The sequence below is a fragment of the Eutrigla gurnardus genome (assembly GCF_963514095.1).
Source record: "Eutrigla gurnardus genome assembly, chromosome: 17".
NCBI classification, from domain to species: Eukaryota; Metazoa; Chordata; class Actinopteri; order Perciformes; family Triglidae; genus Eutrigla; species Eutrigla gurnardus.
The window spans coordinates 21,555,283-21,574,850 of NC_139928.1; the positions used below are offsets into that span (position 1 = coordinate 21,555,283).

The 19,568-nt window shown below is 42.7% G+C and overlaps 1 protein-coding gene across 1 annotated transcript in view; it reads right to left on the minus strand.

The window, feature by feature from the left end:
• LOC311028356 (thrombospondin type-1 domain-containing protein 7A-like) overlaps positions 1 to 19,568 on the minus strand; it is a 79,763-nt gene that overhangs the window by 39,687 nt on the left and 20,508 nt on the right. The window contains exon 2 of the mRNA XM_084032867.1: positions 2,933 to 4,118. Coding sequence (XP_083888993.1) covers positions 2,933 to 4,118 — 1,186 coding nt within the window. The remainder of the gene's footprint in view (positions 1 to 2,932; positions 4,119 to 19,568) is intronic.

Sequence of the window (19,568 nt, forward strand, 5' to 3'; positions counted from 1 at the left end):
CTCTACATCCAGAGTGGAAGCACATGAACAGAGACGTAGAAGACCGTACAGTCAAAGTGAGAAACGGTCTGAAAGTCGTCGATTTAAAAAAAACCCGAACTATTCGTGATCCGTCTTTTCAGCGGCCGCTTCACAGCACTGTGGCTTTTGTTTGATGATGGCATTGCTGAGCAGTTGAAAAACCCTTGTTTTCCTCTGTGTGTGTTTTGTAGCGGCTGATAGGTCCATTAGAGATAATGACACACTGCTTCCCTTCTCTGGTTCTCTTCCCTTTGAGTAGCAACAGTTCAATTTTTCCCTTCAACTGCTCTGAACTTCTAAAGGCTTTCTCAAAGCTTTGTGTACAAAATGTTTGTACAAACACTTTTCTTATTTTCTATCTATCAATTTTTTTTAAATTACATTTCTCCCTGCCACTAAGGTTCTTTCTTTAAAGCCTTAAAGCCGTAGCAGTGGCGTCTAGACACAGCTGACATCGTGGAACTGTGAAGCTTTAGAGATACAGAATGGAACAGTTTTCACTTTGATGTCGTTTTCACTCGGATTTTCATCCCACAATGTGTAATCACAGCGTCAGCCCCGAGGAAACGGGGTCTCAGACGCTATTAGGTGATGTGAAAAGCAAACGGAGGTCTTCAGAATGACTTGTGTTTAAGGTTTCCCACACAAATTACCCATAAATATCTATTCCAAATCTATTTGTGCCGCAGAACAAATTTGGTCACTTCCAAAAATCGGAAGATGGCGACACCCATTTCTTATACGCAGTCTATGGTAGGACGTCATATCCAACAGTAAACCTGACTCAGCTCATTGTTACATTGAGACCCAAAGAGCATGGTCTTTTTGTCTAAATATGGTCATCATTTTAAAGCCTGGACAATCGGGGATGATTAGCAGGGTTAGCCCCGAGATGAAAGGCTACATTCCCACAGCAATGGCTCCAACTGTAAATAAGCTTGACTCTGCGCTCCGGTCAACATTAATATGGTCATCGCTATCGGCTAAGCCTCTTTGAAGCTTTTAGCCATCTGTGCATGATGTGACATACTCGACTTCAGCAGAATAAAGTCTCTTGGCCATCGACGGGTTATAACCATAGCCATAAACTAGCAAAAGGCAGAGAGGAGTCATGAAGTATTAAAATAAATAAAAATAAATTGATTTTCTTTTTTTTAAATATCAATATTTGGCGCCAGTGTGTCAATAAGCAGTATCACGATATATTATATTATTGTTATGCACATATACCATCCTTCTTGAATTATGGGATGTGATGCTGCTTGAGGTTTGAATGTTTTATGAGTGAGCCCCCCCCAAGCCATTAAAAGAAAAAATGTATCGTAACAGTCTTGATTTTCTCCCGGTGTAATGGACGCTGCTCAGTGGCCTCTATTAGAGCCGAGCAAGCACCAGCGAGACAGAATGAGGCCATCCATCTCCAACAAAGACCGTTGCATGGACACTGACCTAGCTGGGGAGAAAACCTCGTAGCGAGGCGGTCCATGTTAGCGCGGGACTCGCAGCGGAGCGAACGCACTGTGATCGAGGCGGGAGAAAACCGCGTAGACACCGAGGGAAGATCCACAGAACAATGTTCAACGTTGAATAATTGAAACGGACAGCAATTCTGATTATTGCCGAGGCCCCTGCATTGTGGCATTATAAATTATACATGGATACAATTAACTTCCACTAATTAAACTCAAGTCTTCATGGATTTTAAATCATCTCAATTAGCCGTGACTAAATGTTAGAGTCAAGACTTAAAACTGAAGCCTTTCGATGGGTAATAAAAAGTGTAATTCTGCTAATCAAAACACAGGAATGAACATATTGTAAATATACTTGTGTGTAATGAGTGGGACGTTGCAATTATCCAGCCAGCACCTCATGCTGTGTTCAGCGAATTTGACTGCAGGATCATTTGTGTCTATTCGTGGCTAACCTCCAACAATGTCTCATCAATCATTAAAAATAACCACTTCTACTGCTTTGTACATGTGGAAGTCCCAGAGACGCCAAGAAACCAAACCCTGCATTTGCTTTGAACACAACATACAGCCCTCCATCAGCAGGGCATCACAGTAGAGTTCAGGGAAATGTTTTAGTTGAATTAAAACACGTCTTCATTTTATTAGCTGGTCCCAAAAAGCATATTTCTTTTTCCTCTGAGGAATATCACCAAAAATATTAGACCGTTTTAACTCAAAACCATGCTGAAATGCTGATACATGCTTTTATTACAAGGCACTTAGATTATTGCAACTCTCTTTTTACTGGTCTCTCTAGATGAAAAATTAGATCCCATCACCCCTCTGCTCATCTCAGCACTGGATCCCTGTATCTTTTAGAATTGATTTTAAAGTCCTCTAATTATCTTCAAAGCCTCACATAATCTACCACCTTCATATGTCACTGCCAATAATTGCCTTTTCATTTCATCTCACACCGTTCTTTTAAAAGTTCCTACAGCGTCTAACAAGAAATCTGCTTTAGTTTTTATGACCCTAAACTGTGGAACAATATCTTGTTAATCCCCCTTGGAATTTTTGACAGTAAATTCAGGATATTTTTCCCCCTATCTCGAGCTGTATTGAAGAAGACTTGGAACTAGAGATTGAAACTCATGTTTACAACGTTTCTAGTAGAAGTAGGGTCATTTTCTCACAGACTTCCATGCAATTGGACTTCTTTTTGTAACTAGAGGAGTCGCCCTCTGATGGCCAGGAGATAGAATGCAAGTTTAAGGCACTACTGCATTGGCTTCCCTTTTCAGAACCAGAGTTTGGCTGAAGCCCATTATTATGCAAACTGGCCTCTAAAGAAAGTGAGGAAAAGCCAAAACGTGTTCACAAAAGTAAAATGTGCCTTCTAAAGCACACAGTCACAGATAGAAACACTTCATTGGAGATAACAGGCTGATTCTTACCTTAGAGCTTCAATATTCCCACTCTTATGCACACAGGTCACTTCCCTGGTCTGGAAGCCGACCTGCAGGTCCCAGAACTTCCCTCCTGGGCGGTTCTGACGGTTTCTGGTCCTCTTCTTCTTGATGAGTTCTCTGGTCTCAGGATCCTTCACCTTTCCCCTCTCCCTTAACCTCTCCCGGACTTTCTCTCTCATTTTCTCTTTCTTCTCTTTGTTTTTAGCCTTTTTCTGCCGTTTGGGCCTGTCTGCCTGTCGGGATGGCCGGTCTGGTTTCCTGTTTGCTCTGCCCAGTTTCCTATTGGCTCTAAATGGTTTGTGTCCATCTTTGGATGCTTTATCACCCTCTTTAGACCTTCTGTCTTCTTCTTTGTGCTGTTTCTCACCGTCTCTGCTAGGTTTGCTGCCCTCACTGGACAGTTTTATACCCTCCTTGGATTGTTTCTCACCCACTTTGGACATTTTTTCGCTCTCTCTGGACTGTTTGTCACCCCCTCTGGAAGGTTTATCACTTTCCTTGGATGGTTTGTCACTCTCTCTGGGTGGTTTATCAGCTTGTCGGGCTTGCCTTGGCATCGGGACAGAGCAGGGCCCCCAGGGTCCCACCCTTAGGCTGTAGAGGCTCTCCTTTCCCTCACAGATCCCGGGCTGGCATGTCTGAAACTCCGTCAAGTTTGGACAGGCTGATCCGCCAAACAGGGGCGGGGCCAGAACAAAGCGGATCCGGTTCTGTAAGCCCATCCCACAGGTTTTAGAACAGTGAGTCCAAAGGCTGAACTCAGACACCACACAGTCCCGTGGACAGGGGATAAGACAGGCCTGCTCCAGGCGTGGTTTGGGCTCAAAGTATTCACAGATAGCGTCCTCCGCGGGCTCGCCATCCACTTTCTGGACGCAGCCCACCTCCCGGGTCTGGATGCCCTCCTCTCCCCGTTTGCACACGGCCGGGCGCAGCACCCCAGCGCTGCGCATGGACACCGGGACACACTGGTTCCAGGCGCCCAGCTGCCAGTCGTACTGGTCTTTGTGCCAGTCACACACTCTGAAGCAGCTCTGCTGGTTGTCCGGCCGTTCTGTCTGGTCGCAGTTGGTGTGCAGGGTGGTCCAGCCCTCGGAGTGGGCGCACCATACCGCCCGGCTCTGGCTGCCGCCGGGTCCGCACTCGCTGCCCATACAACGACCCCATGGACCTGAAGAGAGGGAGACGACAGAGGGTTTAAGGAAAGGCCAAAGTGTCGACTACCTTGCTTGTAAAACATTAAAGATATTATGCAAACTGTCCATTGTAAACATCCATCTAAGTTTCTCGCAGCAGTTCACAATATTGTCACAAAATTCAACCTATTGGTTTCGTGTTACAGGGACAATTGTCCATTTTTCTGTGTCTTCGCACAAAAACAAAGTCAAAGGAAAGTCAATAGATCCTTTTTTTGTGGTGGAAAACACAGAATGTATCTATAGGACGAAGCAACCAGAGCTAATGATGTAGGATGAAATATTGAGAAACCAAAAAATCTCTAGCTTGGCCCCTGACGACACTACTGCCTCTCCACTTGGTGTAAGTGCTTCTGAGTGCAATACTGTGATTGCACTTCCACTGGATTTATGAGAATGCAATTATAGTTCTTAGTAAACATCGACGTTCAGCACAAAACCCCCGTTAGGAGAGGCAGCAGACGCAGAGCCAGAGTAGCAGAAGGCTGGATCGATTCAGCATTAATATTAACTGACGTGAGGAGTGGCCTTGTCTATCATTAGCCTCGGCTGGTGTTACAATGCTGGGAAACCTTGGAGGTCAAGAGTCGGCAAAGCATCACTCCGACACTCGTGAGGTTTCCCACGATCACAAAATAACTGTTCGCTAGCTCGCTACAGTAAGACCATGAATTAATGATCGTGTGACCGAGCAAACACATCTGTTATGTGGAGATCATCTATTAATCATAAAGGAAAACAAGACATAAATTAATCCATTGCTTCTATTTCCAAAGCATCAAGCATTCCTAAATCAATCTACAACAAACACAAACGTCAACATGAGATCTCTGGGAAAGGTTGCAAAAATATATAATAACAATAAAATGTTGGGCCTTTTGTCTATTCATGTGTATCTACATTAAGAGCAATAAAGCAATAAGCAACATAAACATGAAAAGCTGATAATGATGAAACCTTAGAGCTCAGAAAGGATTAGCAAAACAATTACAGTCAACTGAAGCTCAACTGAGAAGTTAAGAAGTGACAGCAAAGAAATTCAGAATGATCGCCTAAATTAATGAGAAAAAAAGGTTAGCCTCTCAGAGCAGTGATGCATCGACCTGCAGGCCGCCGTTAAAAAGCACAAAAGCAATGCAGATCTGTGTCAAACGGTGGCATTTATCCAGACCGTCTGCATTCAAACTCTCCGATGAGCGCCGCCACGAAGAAAAAGCAGCCCGAGCCGTAACTCTCTATAATTCATTGTGCTCGGAGTATAAAGTGAGAGGGGAGTATTAAACAGTGCTTTATGGTTTCACTCAATAAAGCTGTGATACAGCGATGAAAATGTCAACGGAAGAAGCAGCAGGCTGAATTAGTTTATAGCTGCAGGCAGAAGGTCTGGATCAATATGGATCAATAGAGGGAGCAAGAAAGTGTCCTCGACACAAGAGACAGCTGCAGGCACAGATCTGGCATCTCTTCGGCCGGCGGTGAGGAAACATCACGGGAACAATAGGCAACATTTAACGTAGCCTGTCGGTGGTGAGATCCGTGAAAAACAACTTCATCAAGGATGTAGACAAAAGATTATGTCGGTATTCATCCACATCGCAGCATGTGTTTGGAAGTAATTTATGAATCGGCGTCTGAGTGACACGGTCTTCATCTCTAACTAAACTGAATGAGGATGGTTGTACTCGGGCTGGCCTACATCGTCTATCACCCGCTGAGAGGAGCCAGGAGGCATCGAGGGCAGTGGGACAACCGGGCTGGAACTCCAATAACACCCTTCCTCCACCCTTCTACTACAGGGTCGCCCATTCACCTGGTTAATTGGGACACATAATGCAATTACTGCACCTGGTCACGAGTGATTACTGATGCATTTAAATAGGAATAAAGAGAGGATTGTGTCTGAAAACCAAATATTCTAACTTCATGGGCAGCAGTATAAAACCATTTTTACTCCTTATAAAGAGTTTACATTAACTGCAAATAAAAGGAGAACGGGATATTTTTTTTCCCACTTAATAGAAGTTTTGGTGAGCATGTTGTTATTAATGCGACGTTCCTGTCACAAAATATCGTTATATCGTGATACTCCCTTGATACAATACACTGGCACCAAATATCGATATTAAAAAGAAAAGACAATAAAGCTAAGACTATGCACTTTGTTTCACAAATTCTGTGAAAGTGACACCAGAATACAATAAACACAGTATACGATTTAATCCTGCTTTTGCCTTTTCATTCGTGATGCATATCCTTGATTTCTGGCAATAATATTGTGTATCGCAGAATCGCGATATTGTGATATCATCGTTATCGTGGGCAAAATATCTTGATATTATTGTATTGTGAGTTACTCTGTGATTCCCACCCCTATTGGGCTCTTTATACTATGTGAGTTGGTCGTACTGTCAAATAATGAAGTGGTTGGGTTACATTGGTGTCAGTTGAAAGCCTGGTGGGTCCCACACAGGTGCTAAAGTATAATCGGTAGGTGTTTATAGAGCTGCCCCCCCGTATACACAAAGTGTCACACAAAAATTCAATTTTCTTCTTTCTAGGTTTTAATTCGATTTGAGTCACTCTGCTCAGTAGATGAATACAAATCAATAGAGCGGAAAAAAGATTGATCTCTAAAGAAAGTAAATGATTTCTTTTCCAGCTTCCAACACTTTAATATCCACTATTCAGAGATAAGTACGCTTAATAGCAGCGAGGCCACAGGGGAGGAGAACAAGGCCATGTTTCCCCCAAACAGCTTTATCTTCTCTGTAGCGCGCCACCACGTGAAAATTGAGATCTGTGTTAAAATGATTTCACCCCCCCAATAATGGGATTGTTCTTTTTTTTTGGACGCACACCAACCTGCAAACCCCCCAGGACCACCTGTTTCCCCTCCTGCCTTTCCCATGGTGTCAAACAGAGGATTGGCATTGGCATTTACAGGGATAATGGAAAGCAGTGTGAGATGTGCATCCCACCAGTGGCTTTTGGATGGGAAGTGGAGATAAATGAGAGCAGCAGCAGGCAGTCAATCTGTATTCATATGTTGAACACACGTCTATGATAAAGAGGCTGTGAAAAGGTTACCATTTACGACTGGATGCCCTCAAACAGAGCCAGAATAACCCCGAACACAATGAAATAAAGACATCTTGTTCCAGCTGTAAACCTTAATAACAGGCCTTCTAACAGAGAAACTTCCAGCAGATGATGGAATCCTTTCTTTTATGTTTTGAGTTCTTTGTTTCCTGTCTTCATGGGCGTTAAAAACCCCCAAAAGAATGTGGGTGGGACGATTTAACGTATGTGGAGGTCCTCCCTGGAAAGAGCAGATTTAGCATTTTAATGTGGTTTGATACTTTTATATGGCTTTAACACAAGAGAGAAATATGTATACATGGCTCCTGTCAGATCACATATTTGAAAATATTAAAAAGCTAAAAGTAGAGAAATTGATTTGGGATCTATTTATATGTAACTTTGTAGACTCGAAAAATGACCAAATATTACATGTGATTCATGGCACGATTCATACAGGATCCAAAAAAGGATTGTTGACTACCGTATATTTGTTTTTATCTAGAAGGGGGCGGGGCTTAGGCTCTCTATCACGATGGATTGAAAATGGTGACCCAGTGGGTTCCTCTCATGAGCATCAGATCCTTTCATAATGGATACATCCTTTCCAGATGACATCAGAACCCAAACCGAGCCGTGATGATTGGCTGGGGCCGACCAATGTTCTGGTCTCTGTGAAGTCACGAGTCGAGACATAAATATACTGTTTGTATATTAAAGTTAGCCTTGATTATAAGAAACATTTACTTGGTCCATCCAGCCTCACGCTACGAGATCACGATGCACAATGTTGCTGTTGGGAAATCCTGTTTGGCACGTTTCCCCGTTATTGTACACATCGACTCACATCACAGTGTTTCAAATCCTCGTATGTCACGGCGGCTCGCTATATCTGTCTGCCCACATGCCCCGATGTTTCCAGACACACTCGGATTCGGATGAGTGCCTCTGGTCTTTGATCCGCCGTGGTGTGTTTGGTCCCGGGGTCACGACAAACACCACAGCAAAGAAAACACATCAGTTCCTATAGCGGATTTTACAGATCTCAAAAACAAAACACCACAATACGACTTGATTTTGGTGATTTTTTTGTAAAGGACCTCACATGGCGAGAGGCTTTATTCAGCGGTGTATCCTCCGAAGTGGCGAAGACTAATCCAAAGACGTGGAGTTTGACAGTGTTTAGCTTGTAACCTGAGAGCACGAGGGGGAGAATAATGATGTAGCTACAACTCGGCTGTGTGTATTAGATAAAGGTATGTATGAAGCACCGGAGGCTCAAACAAACCAGCGTTCATGCATCTTTCATAAGGCTTGTCAGAGAAGCAACGCCGTCGCTTTCAGGGAATGGAGGACATTACACGGCTCATTTGTGGCGTCGGGGAAAAACAGCTTCACTCCAGCAGTTTTTGGAGCAGACTGCTGCCTGTTCAATGCAGCGTTAGACGCTGGATATTGTAACACAGACCCCAAGCAAACATGAACAGATGGTATTTACTTGTATTCTGTGTCGGTCAGAGGATTTTCTTATGACCTGCAGCTGCCTCTTTTCATATTTCTTTTAAATTCTCGGAGACATCCATATGGATTGAATGAGTTTGGGGCTGAGGCTGGTGATGTTGTTTATTCATGCATTAAAGAATTTCAAGCAGGTATTCAGTGTTTGACTTGAAAGTTACATGGAAACACTCAGTTTTTAGTAAAAGGCCTGCGTTTTTCAAAGAATGTAACACTTTTCACTCAAAAGTCACTTTAAACAGATTTTGGCAGACAGTCTGAAATCTACTATTGGATGGTTTACCATCGTATTTTGGACAAACATTACAACACATAGTCTCCTGGCAGTTTGTGAAACAGTTGCACAGGTTAATCCATTGCTTTCGTACTGAGTGACATAAATATATTTTTTTTTTTGTGTTGTGGGCACGACTTCTTTTAATTTCAATTGCGCCGACAACATTAAAGTTAGATTTAGGTTCAGCAAAAACACGTCCTTAGACTCAGGAAACAATTAGCATAAATAGCTGTATGCAGTTAGTTTTAGGCAAAGAAAGAAAAACAACATTTTGGAAACGTTTGGTAAAAGCAACACTTAGGGACACATGGTGTCAAACACTGGTCTGGTGGTCTGGTGGTCTAAGGTTCTGTGTTCTTGGACCCATCCACCCAACCGTAAGTAGTTTTGCTCTATATTCTCAATATTAATGTGCTTACTTTCCAACGTCACATTGATACGTTTGATTCCTGCGTCCACGAAAAAAAAAGGATTTCCCATCGTCACTGTTTTCATGCTGAGCGATGTGAAAATTCCATCGATTGGATTTCCTGACTATTTCCACCGGCTGCCATGACACTGGGCTGGACATTCATGGTCATCAGAGGATGAATCCTTAACTTGAACTTAACCCAGCTTCCACTCATATGAAATGTGATTTACTGTTAAGATTTCAAACCAATGAAAAACCAAATAAGTCTCTTTCCTCCCGAAACCAACGCCTCCTTTATGCACCTTTCAAGCACTTCTTGTCAGTTAGCATGGTATTCCATTTAAAGCTAGGCCTTAGAAGTTATTAAATGGGTAACTGAAAGTCAAAAGTAGGTTTTTCAGCTGTGATTTTGAGCATTGAGTGTGACTTTCAACCATTAGCACAATAGCTATTCCACCCACGTTTGTACCTTGCACTGTCATGGCTTGTCTTCCTCCGACTTCCAGCAGATTTGGTCCATAAATTCTTCCTCTGACAGCGTTAAAGCCCTTCCAGTCTCCTTCCATCTACTTTGCAAAGTCCTCTCACTTAGTAATCAGCCCAGCCATGCATAGATTTAATAACGTCTGTGCCTTACGCTCACCTTTAAAAACGTCATCGGTACGAAAGAAGAGAGAATGAATATTTTGCAATATAACACTTGCAAAGAAGAGACAGATTTCCTTGAAACACAAAGTAAATGTATCTTGGCATTCACGATTTAAATCAAAGTAAAACGCTGTGTCCAGCATTTATGCAATCAAAGAAGAGAGTGAGTCTTGGCATGGAGCCTGAAGTAATTAGCTGCATAGGATCGGAACGATCCTCTAATTGGACAGACTCAGCTCCGGTCCCAAAACTGATGAACAGAACATTTCCTCCTTTAAAATGTGAGTGAAGAGGAATCACAAACACGTAGAACCAGCACAGCATCGACCCCTGGGGGGCGCTGTCATCCATAGGGGACACCGCAAATAGGGTGCTATTACTACTATTATTTCAAAATGTAACATTATCCCTTTACGACAAGCTAAAGATGAGCTTTCAGGCAACCTCCACTGTCAATGACGTCTTCAGTCTGCTGATAAGAAACCCGGCCAACTCATCGGTATGCTACCGACGTACGCCGTAAACAACCAGGCGACACACACACACACACACACACACACACACACACACACACACACACACATAGACGTCTACTTTGTGCTGCGACACTACTCATGCAGAAACCAGATGCTAGTTATCGGCCTAAATATGCCAGAGAGACTTGGGGAGAGATAAGAGCACATTTATCTCAAGTGTTTTCAAAAGGATTAATTACACACGACCACCCACTCACACACACACACACACACACACACACACACACACATATATACTGTTAGAGTTACTAATTGATTTTCATGCGGCAAGCAATCACATATATGACTACATCACAGCAATGTTAAAGACAGACTTGGTTTCTGAAGTCTCGAGGCAGTTAACATGAATTTGAATCTAGTGATTCGTGAACAGGGACATGGATTTTCTATTTGGGGGTCGGATGGGTCCAACAAAACCATTAGACTTGAGACGACACAACAAAGCAACACGTTTTCTGAGAACTAACGTTTGTTGTGTTGTTTAAACCTAAAACTACGAACTTAATTTAAGTCCAACCGTGATGTTTTCCCTTAAAGGAGTCATCACCAGGAAATCGCAATTTCTCTTGTTAAAACATGCATATCTGTGTTTGACCTCAGTTGAAACTTGCCTGAAAGGCTGGAGTTTGAAAGTGGCGCCGTTTTTTCGCTTCTGCTCTTTTTCCGAACAGGAATAGCACACAAGGGTGTGCATTCCTAAAGCACGAGATTTTGATTCTGCGCCTACGGTGACGTCACCGTGGAGGCTACTTGCATAAGCCCACCCCTCTTTCACCACCCACACCCCCCCCCGTCCGCTACCTGACGTCCTGCTGTAAACGTGTCTCTTCAACCGTCTCTGGCTCTTCACTCTCCGGTTCGGGTTCCGACTCTGGTTCGTACATAAATGCCTGAATTCCGTAAGGTTCGTCATTTAGTGTGTGCGCCATGACAGGGGGCTGTTTATGTTTTGGAGTCTGCATGCAGGCAAGCCCCCCCCGGCTCTGTCCTTCCTGCGGCGAATCAACGCGCGCCTCATTACATATTATACAATGCACATCCGGACCAGTCAAAACCTCGCGCGTAATCTCGCGTGATAAAATCGCGGTACGAAAAAGGGTCAGAACAAGCTCAATGTTTGATTAACATTTTTTTTTTTTTTTCTAATAAGTTTTACGAATTGATCCAAAGCGATCCAAGGGGGGCTGGATACGTATAAAACCAGGTTATGACTCCTTTAACCTAACTAAGTTGTTTTGTTGCTAATGTTAAACCTAATGTTGTCCTGATTGAAAACTGCAGCCTTTTGTTTTTTTAAGGGTACAATTTAGTTACATGAGAACATAATTGTGTGGGTTTTCCACATCTAAAATAATTGCATAAACACACTCATTTTGGTGGGAAAGGGGCGTAACGGAGGCGTCTCACGGATTAAACAGTGTTTAGTGCACGAGCTCCCTCCACCCCTCCAAGGAGGTTTCCTTGTTTACAGTCGAGTTCATGAAAAGCTCAGGTTGATCACGTGTCCCTCCCTCTATTTGCTTTAAAACGGCCGCCCTTGGTAACAGGTTACCGAGGGCTCGGTGTAGCAACACGCTGCTAATCACGCCTCCACAAGATGAAACGTCACCGGCGGAGCTGAGATAAAGCCAGACAACAGTGAACACTCAGTGATTAGTCCACGTAATAGCATCCCACTGCCGGCTCCATCCATCACTCTGCAGGATGCGGCTCGCCATCAACACACCAACTGACCACGTCTCCTGTTCTACAGCAACCCACAAGGTGTGAAAGCCCCGGAAATTAAATTACCCTCAATGCTTCACCTGCCACTTTAACGGAAACAAATTATGTGAAGCCTCACTGAGGAATTGTGGGATATTAATTAGTGTGGATGCTGGAATAATAAAAATGACAGCCGCTGATAAAAATGTCACCAAGGTGACCGCAGACTGTTTCTTTTTTGTTTTTAAGTATATCTGGACCAGAAAAAAAAGCATTTTCTGCTGCTGTGTTGATGGATGATCTCTGAGCAGCGAGGAAATATAAAGAAGCATCATGCTTTGAGTGGCCGCTGACCTTATCGAGGCACCTGAGGGCCCGGCTGAGGTTGATCTGAAAAGGCTTTTCAGTGAGAAATAGCAGCCCCGAGGGAGGAAGAGGAGAAGACGCTCAGCAACCGGGTGGAGAGGAAGAGGACGGATGGTATGAGAGGAGATAGCAGGGTGGCTTCTTCCTGGAATCTGCCCTTTAGATGAAAAGGCATTAGTCATGTACCAGGGAGTGGAGAGGCTAACATGATTGGATTTCACTGAGGAAACATGGGGAGCAAAACACTCCCCGAGGTTGAGGCAGGAAAAGGTTGGGGGAGGAAATACGATTGACAGAAGAAGAGAGTTTGAGCCAGGGGGTTGTTTGGGTGGGAGGGGCTCGGTGGCGAAGGCTGTTGTCACCAGCCTCGGAGTCGGGACTGGCACTAATCCACTTGTAGGCCACTGATGTGATTATGAGGCTCCGCTTGGCAACGAGGGAAATACCCTCCATGCCCAAAACCCAAACACACGATGGAACGACTGTCATGTTTAAACAAAACTAGATCTTTTGGCTTAAAATGACTACAAAATTGTAACAAAACCAAAATGTAGTATGTGGTTCCAACGGGACGCTAACAGCAGCCTCCTGGGTGAAAGTCGTTGGGAAGTAATTGGTGATATTAAGTCCTGCTGTGAGACAGTGCTGATACAAAAATTCAATTAAAAAATTCCAGCATGCAGGAGGGGGGGCAATAAAACCAGTGTGTATGGATGTGGGAGGAGTTTATTTCTCAAATCTTCTCCAGTTTTTTTTGTCTTCCTCATATGATGAGGCGAGTTCAGTGACGCCTCTCTCTCTCTCTCTCTTGGGCTTAATAAAAGGCTCATATTGATCATGTAAAGTGGCATTTTATGAAATCAGTAGATTATTAAATCTATGTCTAAGCAGGTGAAATTAATCAGAGGGAATTTAAAGTTGTATGAGAGAGGCAGTGACATGTACAATTTAGAAAAGATAGAGCTTCTGCAGACTGGTGGGAACAAAGGCTGGCAGGGATGATGGTGGTGGGAGGGGTAGATGGAGGGGGTAGATGGTGAGGGGGGGTGGATGGGAGGGGTGGATGGGAGGTTGCTTAAATGTCACTGGGAGTGAGGTGAGATGAGACAAAGGATAAGGGGGGGGGGGGGGGATGGGGGTGGCTGCTTAAGAGACACATGAGGCATCGCAGGAACCTTCCTTTTACTGCAATATCAATATTAATATCAATATTAATTTGAAGAAAAGGCAGAAATTTGATTCGTTATTCCGTGTGAGACTTTTTTTTGTAAATTTGCAAATGCAGACAAAATTCAGGAAAATGGTCTCATTGGTTTTCTTTATGATGCCGTGTCTCATTATTCTCATATCTGCATGTTGAAGAGGTTAGAGGTCATTCTCCTGGAGGAACAGACAGAATGTGTGTCTCGTTAGTCTGAACGTAAACGTACCTGTCGGGTTTTAAAATACAAAAACCAACGGTAAAATTAATTTCCAGAAATGCAAAAAAAGAACAAGTTTCGAAGGCGGATAGAAATCCTTTCGTGCTTAATGATCAGAATCTGTACGACAAGGTCATAAAAAGGACTCTCCTTTAAAAAGCTCTGAATATTCATGGGAGGAGCCTGCGAGGTCGAGGTGAGGTCGGCTCACTGAGCACAGCGGGGCGCCGATACGAGGGGATTCCACCACGCAGCATCACCCACACGGCACCCAGGGGCCCCCGACAAAACACCCGCTCCCAATCCAAACCTGGCTTTGACGTGATTTCAAAATCAAAGACTTTCCAGGCTTTAATCTGAGCTAACACTGTTTGAACGGTCGTGATTAGGGAGAGTGTGAAAAGGTGAAGCGCTGAAGGCCTGCAGGATGAATATTTCCTTGTTTATGTTCGACAGTTATTGCCTAACAAGAGAGCAGGCAAGTCATTTATTTTATATTTTTGCATTTTCGCTCCGTTTAAGCAGGGAGATCCCTCAGGCCTCAGTCTTGGTGCGAATCATTTGATTGAAAAAATGATTCTTTTCTCTTGTGAATTACAGAGACTAAAGCAGTTTATGATCCTGGAGTCGACTGCAGAGTCAATTTGTTGTTTTTAGATCTCATCATCCGTGTCTGTGTTGGATGTCGACATAAATATGCAACCAAACTACATCGTTAAATCATGTTTACGTTCAAACAAGTCTTGGTGGTGGAAGGTTAAAATCCCCAGCACTTTCACCCAGGAGACCGGTGTTAGGGTCCCAGTTGTAAACATAAGCAAGTACTTTGGGGTTTTTGTCTTGTTTTGTTCCAATTCTGGAGTAAATTATGATGTTTTACTGAACCAGACGATGTAGTTTTTGTTTTGTTTCAGTTTTGGATTAATTTCCTCGTTTCCAGGTCAGGTTTTCAAATGATCATGATGAACAATCAGCATGTGGTACAACTGCAGAGGACCATGAACTCATCATTCCATTCATAAGCGACAGCATGTTCAAATAATTCAAATTCAGAGGCAAAACAGTCAGAGTTGGGTATTACTATCAAAACCGAATCGATTCCTGAGCAAAAAAGTAAAAATACGGGTAAAATAACCCCAAAAAAATCAATACAGAAGATTCCTTCATATGAAATCGGTACATTGGCCCACAAATAGACTTTTCTTCCACTGTCAGTGTGAGTGGCTATCTCGAAGGCACCTTGAAGTATGAATTTTAAAAACCCAATGAAACCTCGATGCCATTTCTCCCCGCCTCGCTCTGAAACGCCTCCTGCTCCCGTCGAGGCTGGCAGCGACTGTAACTGATGAATTATTCAAAGCAGGGATTAAGGCCTCGTTGTTCCTGGATGATGGCGACACAAATGAAATGCAATGTGACACTCGTAGTTTAAGTTATCAGTTCAAAGAGTCGTGTATGCATATGCATGACGATATGTAGGCTAAGAGTGGTAACTTTGGCCTCCTCCATGCTGCATGCTACCCGGATGTCCTCTGGGGAGACGAGAGCTGGAATCGATATATTCAAATGTCTAAAAATGAAGCTGCACATTATTCATCCCAATGCGGAATATGTGCGTGACTCACTCTGTATACGAACCAGGAAACTATATCTAATGCATTTTAGGTGTTTTGAATATTCAGTCTCGGTGTTATAAATAGGGAAAGAATATATAGTATAAATATGTAAACATAGTATAAATACAAATTTGACATTTTCTTTCAAACTGATGCCTGCAACATTGGTTTGTAATGATTAAATGTCATTTTAAGCTTAGAAATGAACACACTTCCTGTTCTTTTCAAAATAAATCATCTGCTAACGAATAACATGATAATAAGGAACAACAGCGGTTCCTTTTGATTTGAAACAGGATGATGATATTCATGCTGTCTTAAATACAGGAGATCATAGTGACTGATAACTTTATCACTATATAGGTCCATCCACTACAGGGAGTCACAGACGGGAAAAACCTGTATCCAATCCTTTAGAGACCCTGGACCGGTTTCCTTTCTATGTATTCAAAGGGAAGTCTGTGAAGCGAGTCTTGGACCAGGAGGAACCCAGGACCCACTAGACCATCATAAAGGTCTGATAATCTCTCTTCTGTGAAGAGGACGGGGCTGCTCATCAGTGTGCCACTTCCCAAAGTAATTATTATATTGGAGAATAATTAAGTCGGTTTGATTGTCCCAGATTTCCCTCACAACTCTTCAACTGCTCCAATTTCCTCCATTAAGTTGAGTAAAAGTCAAATATTAAATTATGTTTGAAATATGTCTGTCAGTGGCTCACGTGGGGGATCATCCTTTATTGGTTTTCACTGTGTATGCTGGACATAACAGTCCTATTGTGTGTGGTGTGTGAAGCGTATACATGGACAGTGTATTCAGAGGAGAGAAGACGCAAACAAACATCCGTGGTCGCCGTGTGTCACTGTGTTTGAGAGGAGCTGTCATCTCCTGTCTGTCTGCCAGCCAGCCTGGGGGGCATGGTGTTCAATGGGGGGGATGGGAGTCCACACACACACACACACACACACACACTCATTATGAATACATAATGCTGCCACAAACAGAGTGTTAAAGCCTTTTCTAGTAACCAGGGTTCTTTTTTTAGTCAGAGTAAACAATATTTTCGATAAACAATATGAATAAATATAGTATGCTATTTTGGAACAACTACATTTGTGTGTTTTAGTTGAATATAAATTGCAGTAAAGCACAATTTAAAGGGTATTTAGTGAACTTTCATGCACTAACATGTATTCTTAGTACACTAATAAACATGCTTGACAATATGTTTTCCCATAATATATTAATAGAAAGAGTACACTTATTATAATATTTGAGCCATTGAAAATAGAAAACAATGACTAGTATGAGAAATCGCTGGAACGCTTCGCAGAGAAGAGCTTCAGTCTTCACACATCGACTCTTTACACATATTATAAAAATAAATAATCCCCCCGGGAAAGAAAAAAGCGTTTACTATCAACATGTTGGCCAGCAATTAATATCCATGTCAAAAGAGATTAATCCTCTGCGATGGTTAAGCCTCAACATGTGTCTGCCGGCGATATCGGCAAAGTATCGTGACTGTAGAAGCTATGTGCAAGAAAGAGGGTGTCATTTTTATTTATCTATTTATTATTCATTTTAGGTCAATAACCAGCCGGATGGAACCAAACACTTCAATCATATTTATTTAGTAAGAACCTGAAGAACCTGTACGCTCGCGGTACATGATTTCTGTTACGTTAAAGGTGCAAAACATCAGATTTGGAAGCGTTTTGATTGGCTCTCAACAGTGTTCACACCGGCGTGATGTCATCGAAAGTCAATGCAAAGACGTGAATGATGCACATTCGGGCCGGGCGGTGCAATAGACGGAAATGATGCAAATACGTGGAATATGCTGAATTTGCTTTATTTGCTTCGTTTGCTTTATTTGCATTGAAATATTTCAACTTGCACAAGAAACGACGCTGTCATCCATCACTCATCAAGCTCTTATTATCAACTGGCCTTTATAAAGTAAAGATGAATGTCTGGTTTTATTATCAATAAAAAGGATCTAAAAGAAACCTGAATCGTTTTGGACTCTTATACGATATGAACCGTGAACAAGCTGAACACCAATTTGTCTTGTTTTGAACTCAACAACAACAAAAAGGGTCGGGCAGCTCGGCACAAACACGGATGTCACATTGAGGATTCATGTGCGTGCGAAGACGAGGTCGACAAAAGAGAAAAATGAAAGAGAATGAGAGAAAGGCACTCTGGGAAAAAAAGAGAGGAGAGTGACCCCCTGCTGCTGCAACCATCTCCTCCTGCTCGGGCTAATTGCAGTAAACAGAGCAGATGGGGTACAGAGGCACCTAAGGGAGGGCTTTATGGAGGGTGGAGGGTGGAGGGTGGAGGGTGGAGGGTGGAGGATGGATGAGGTGTTGATTAGCCACCACAGACTCACCAGGATCTCGCATGTAACGTGTTGCCAATGATATATTTAGCTTCATCGCTCAGTCAGGAGTGTTTCTCACATATAGAAACATGGTGTGTGTGTGTGTGTGTGTGTGTGTGTGTGTGTGTGTGTGTGTGTGTGTGTGTGTGTGTGTGTGTGTGTGTGTGTGATTATTTCTCGCGTTTTAATGCATTCACTTCCACTCTTTGAAAACATCCACAGACGTGATTGCGTAATCCATTTTTCCTCCCTTTTTAAAGAAACATAAATACACAGATTTGATAATCCACTTCTCCGTGTTTTTTCCTGCATCAGAGGATTCCATCTGCGCCGCTGTCACCGAGAACAGGGATTTCAATTAAATCTTACTTAAAAAAAAAATCTTCAGGCACTGTGTATTATTAGATGAAAGCAATGGGATCTGCAGATGAGATAATGTTCTGCTTCAAACCAGAGAGAAATATGAGATTTATCTCCCCTGTAAGTGCTGGAGGGGGGGTTTAATGTACAGGTAGCTTCTACAGAGTCTGGACTCTCTAATATGCACTCACATCTCATCTACCAATACACCACACTGACCATTGTATGCTAATTTATTCAAATTTGTATAGTATTCAATGGTAAGAAAAGAACAACAAATTATGTATAAATTCTACCACGAATTATGAGTTTGATTTCAACGATAATTCTGTCTCATTGTCGTAAAACTGAGTATGAGGCCATGAAAATATGTAATTCTATCGACGACATACCCAAAAAGTGTGTTAGACGACCCTCGTTGAAGAGTGTGTGTGTTCGGTACCAGGATGTAACGCGACTCCAACACCGACATCGACGCCAAGATATCAGCGTGTTGGAATCGGCAGCAGAACGGCTACGTGGCGTTAGCTAACATGAGTGTAAAGGTCAATTAAAAATGTATTGTGTTTGGCCAGAAACCAATTATGAGTTGGTATTGATTTTCTGATATCATCACATCTCTACCTGTCAATACCACCACTTTTCGTAAGTTGTTAATGTGATAAACTGAAGCGATTTCATTTATTGGTATAAATTATTGACCAAAAAAGAAATGAAATCATCATAACAATCATTAAAATGGTAGAATGTGGACGAGCTACATCGAGTTCAGTGACACCTGCGATTCTGCCACTTCCACCCTCATGTTTCTGAGTGGATATAAAGAGGCGACCTTTGACCTTCCACTCTGTGGTATTTCACTGAGTGACAGTTGTTTACCACGAAGCCTCCTCATCGGACGGTGAGCAACGCCTTCAGGCAACAGGATGATGTGCTGCTCTACAACAGCCACATGACAAGATGTTAGCTGCCGTATGAAGATACAAAAATCACAGATTTAAAAATAAAGGCCGATATGCGATCAAATTCTTCATATTTTTATATCAAAATCCATTTTTTTTTTCATGGATTCAAATGTGACCATTTGAATCGTGCTTACA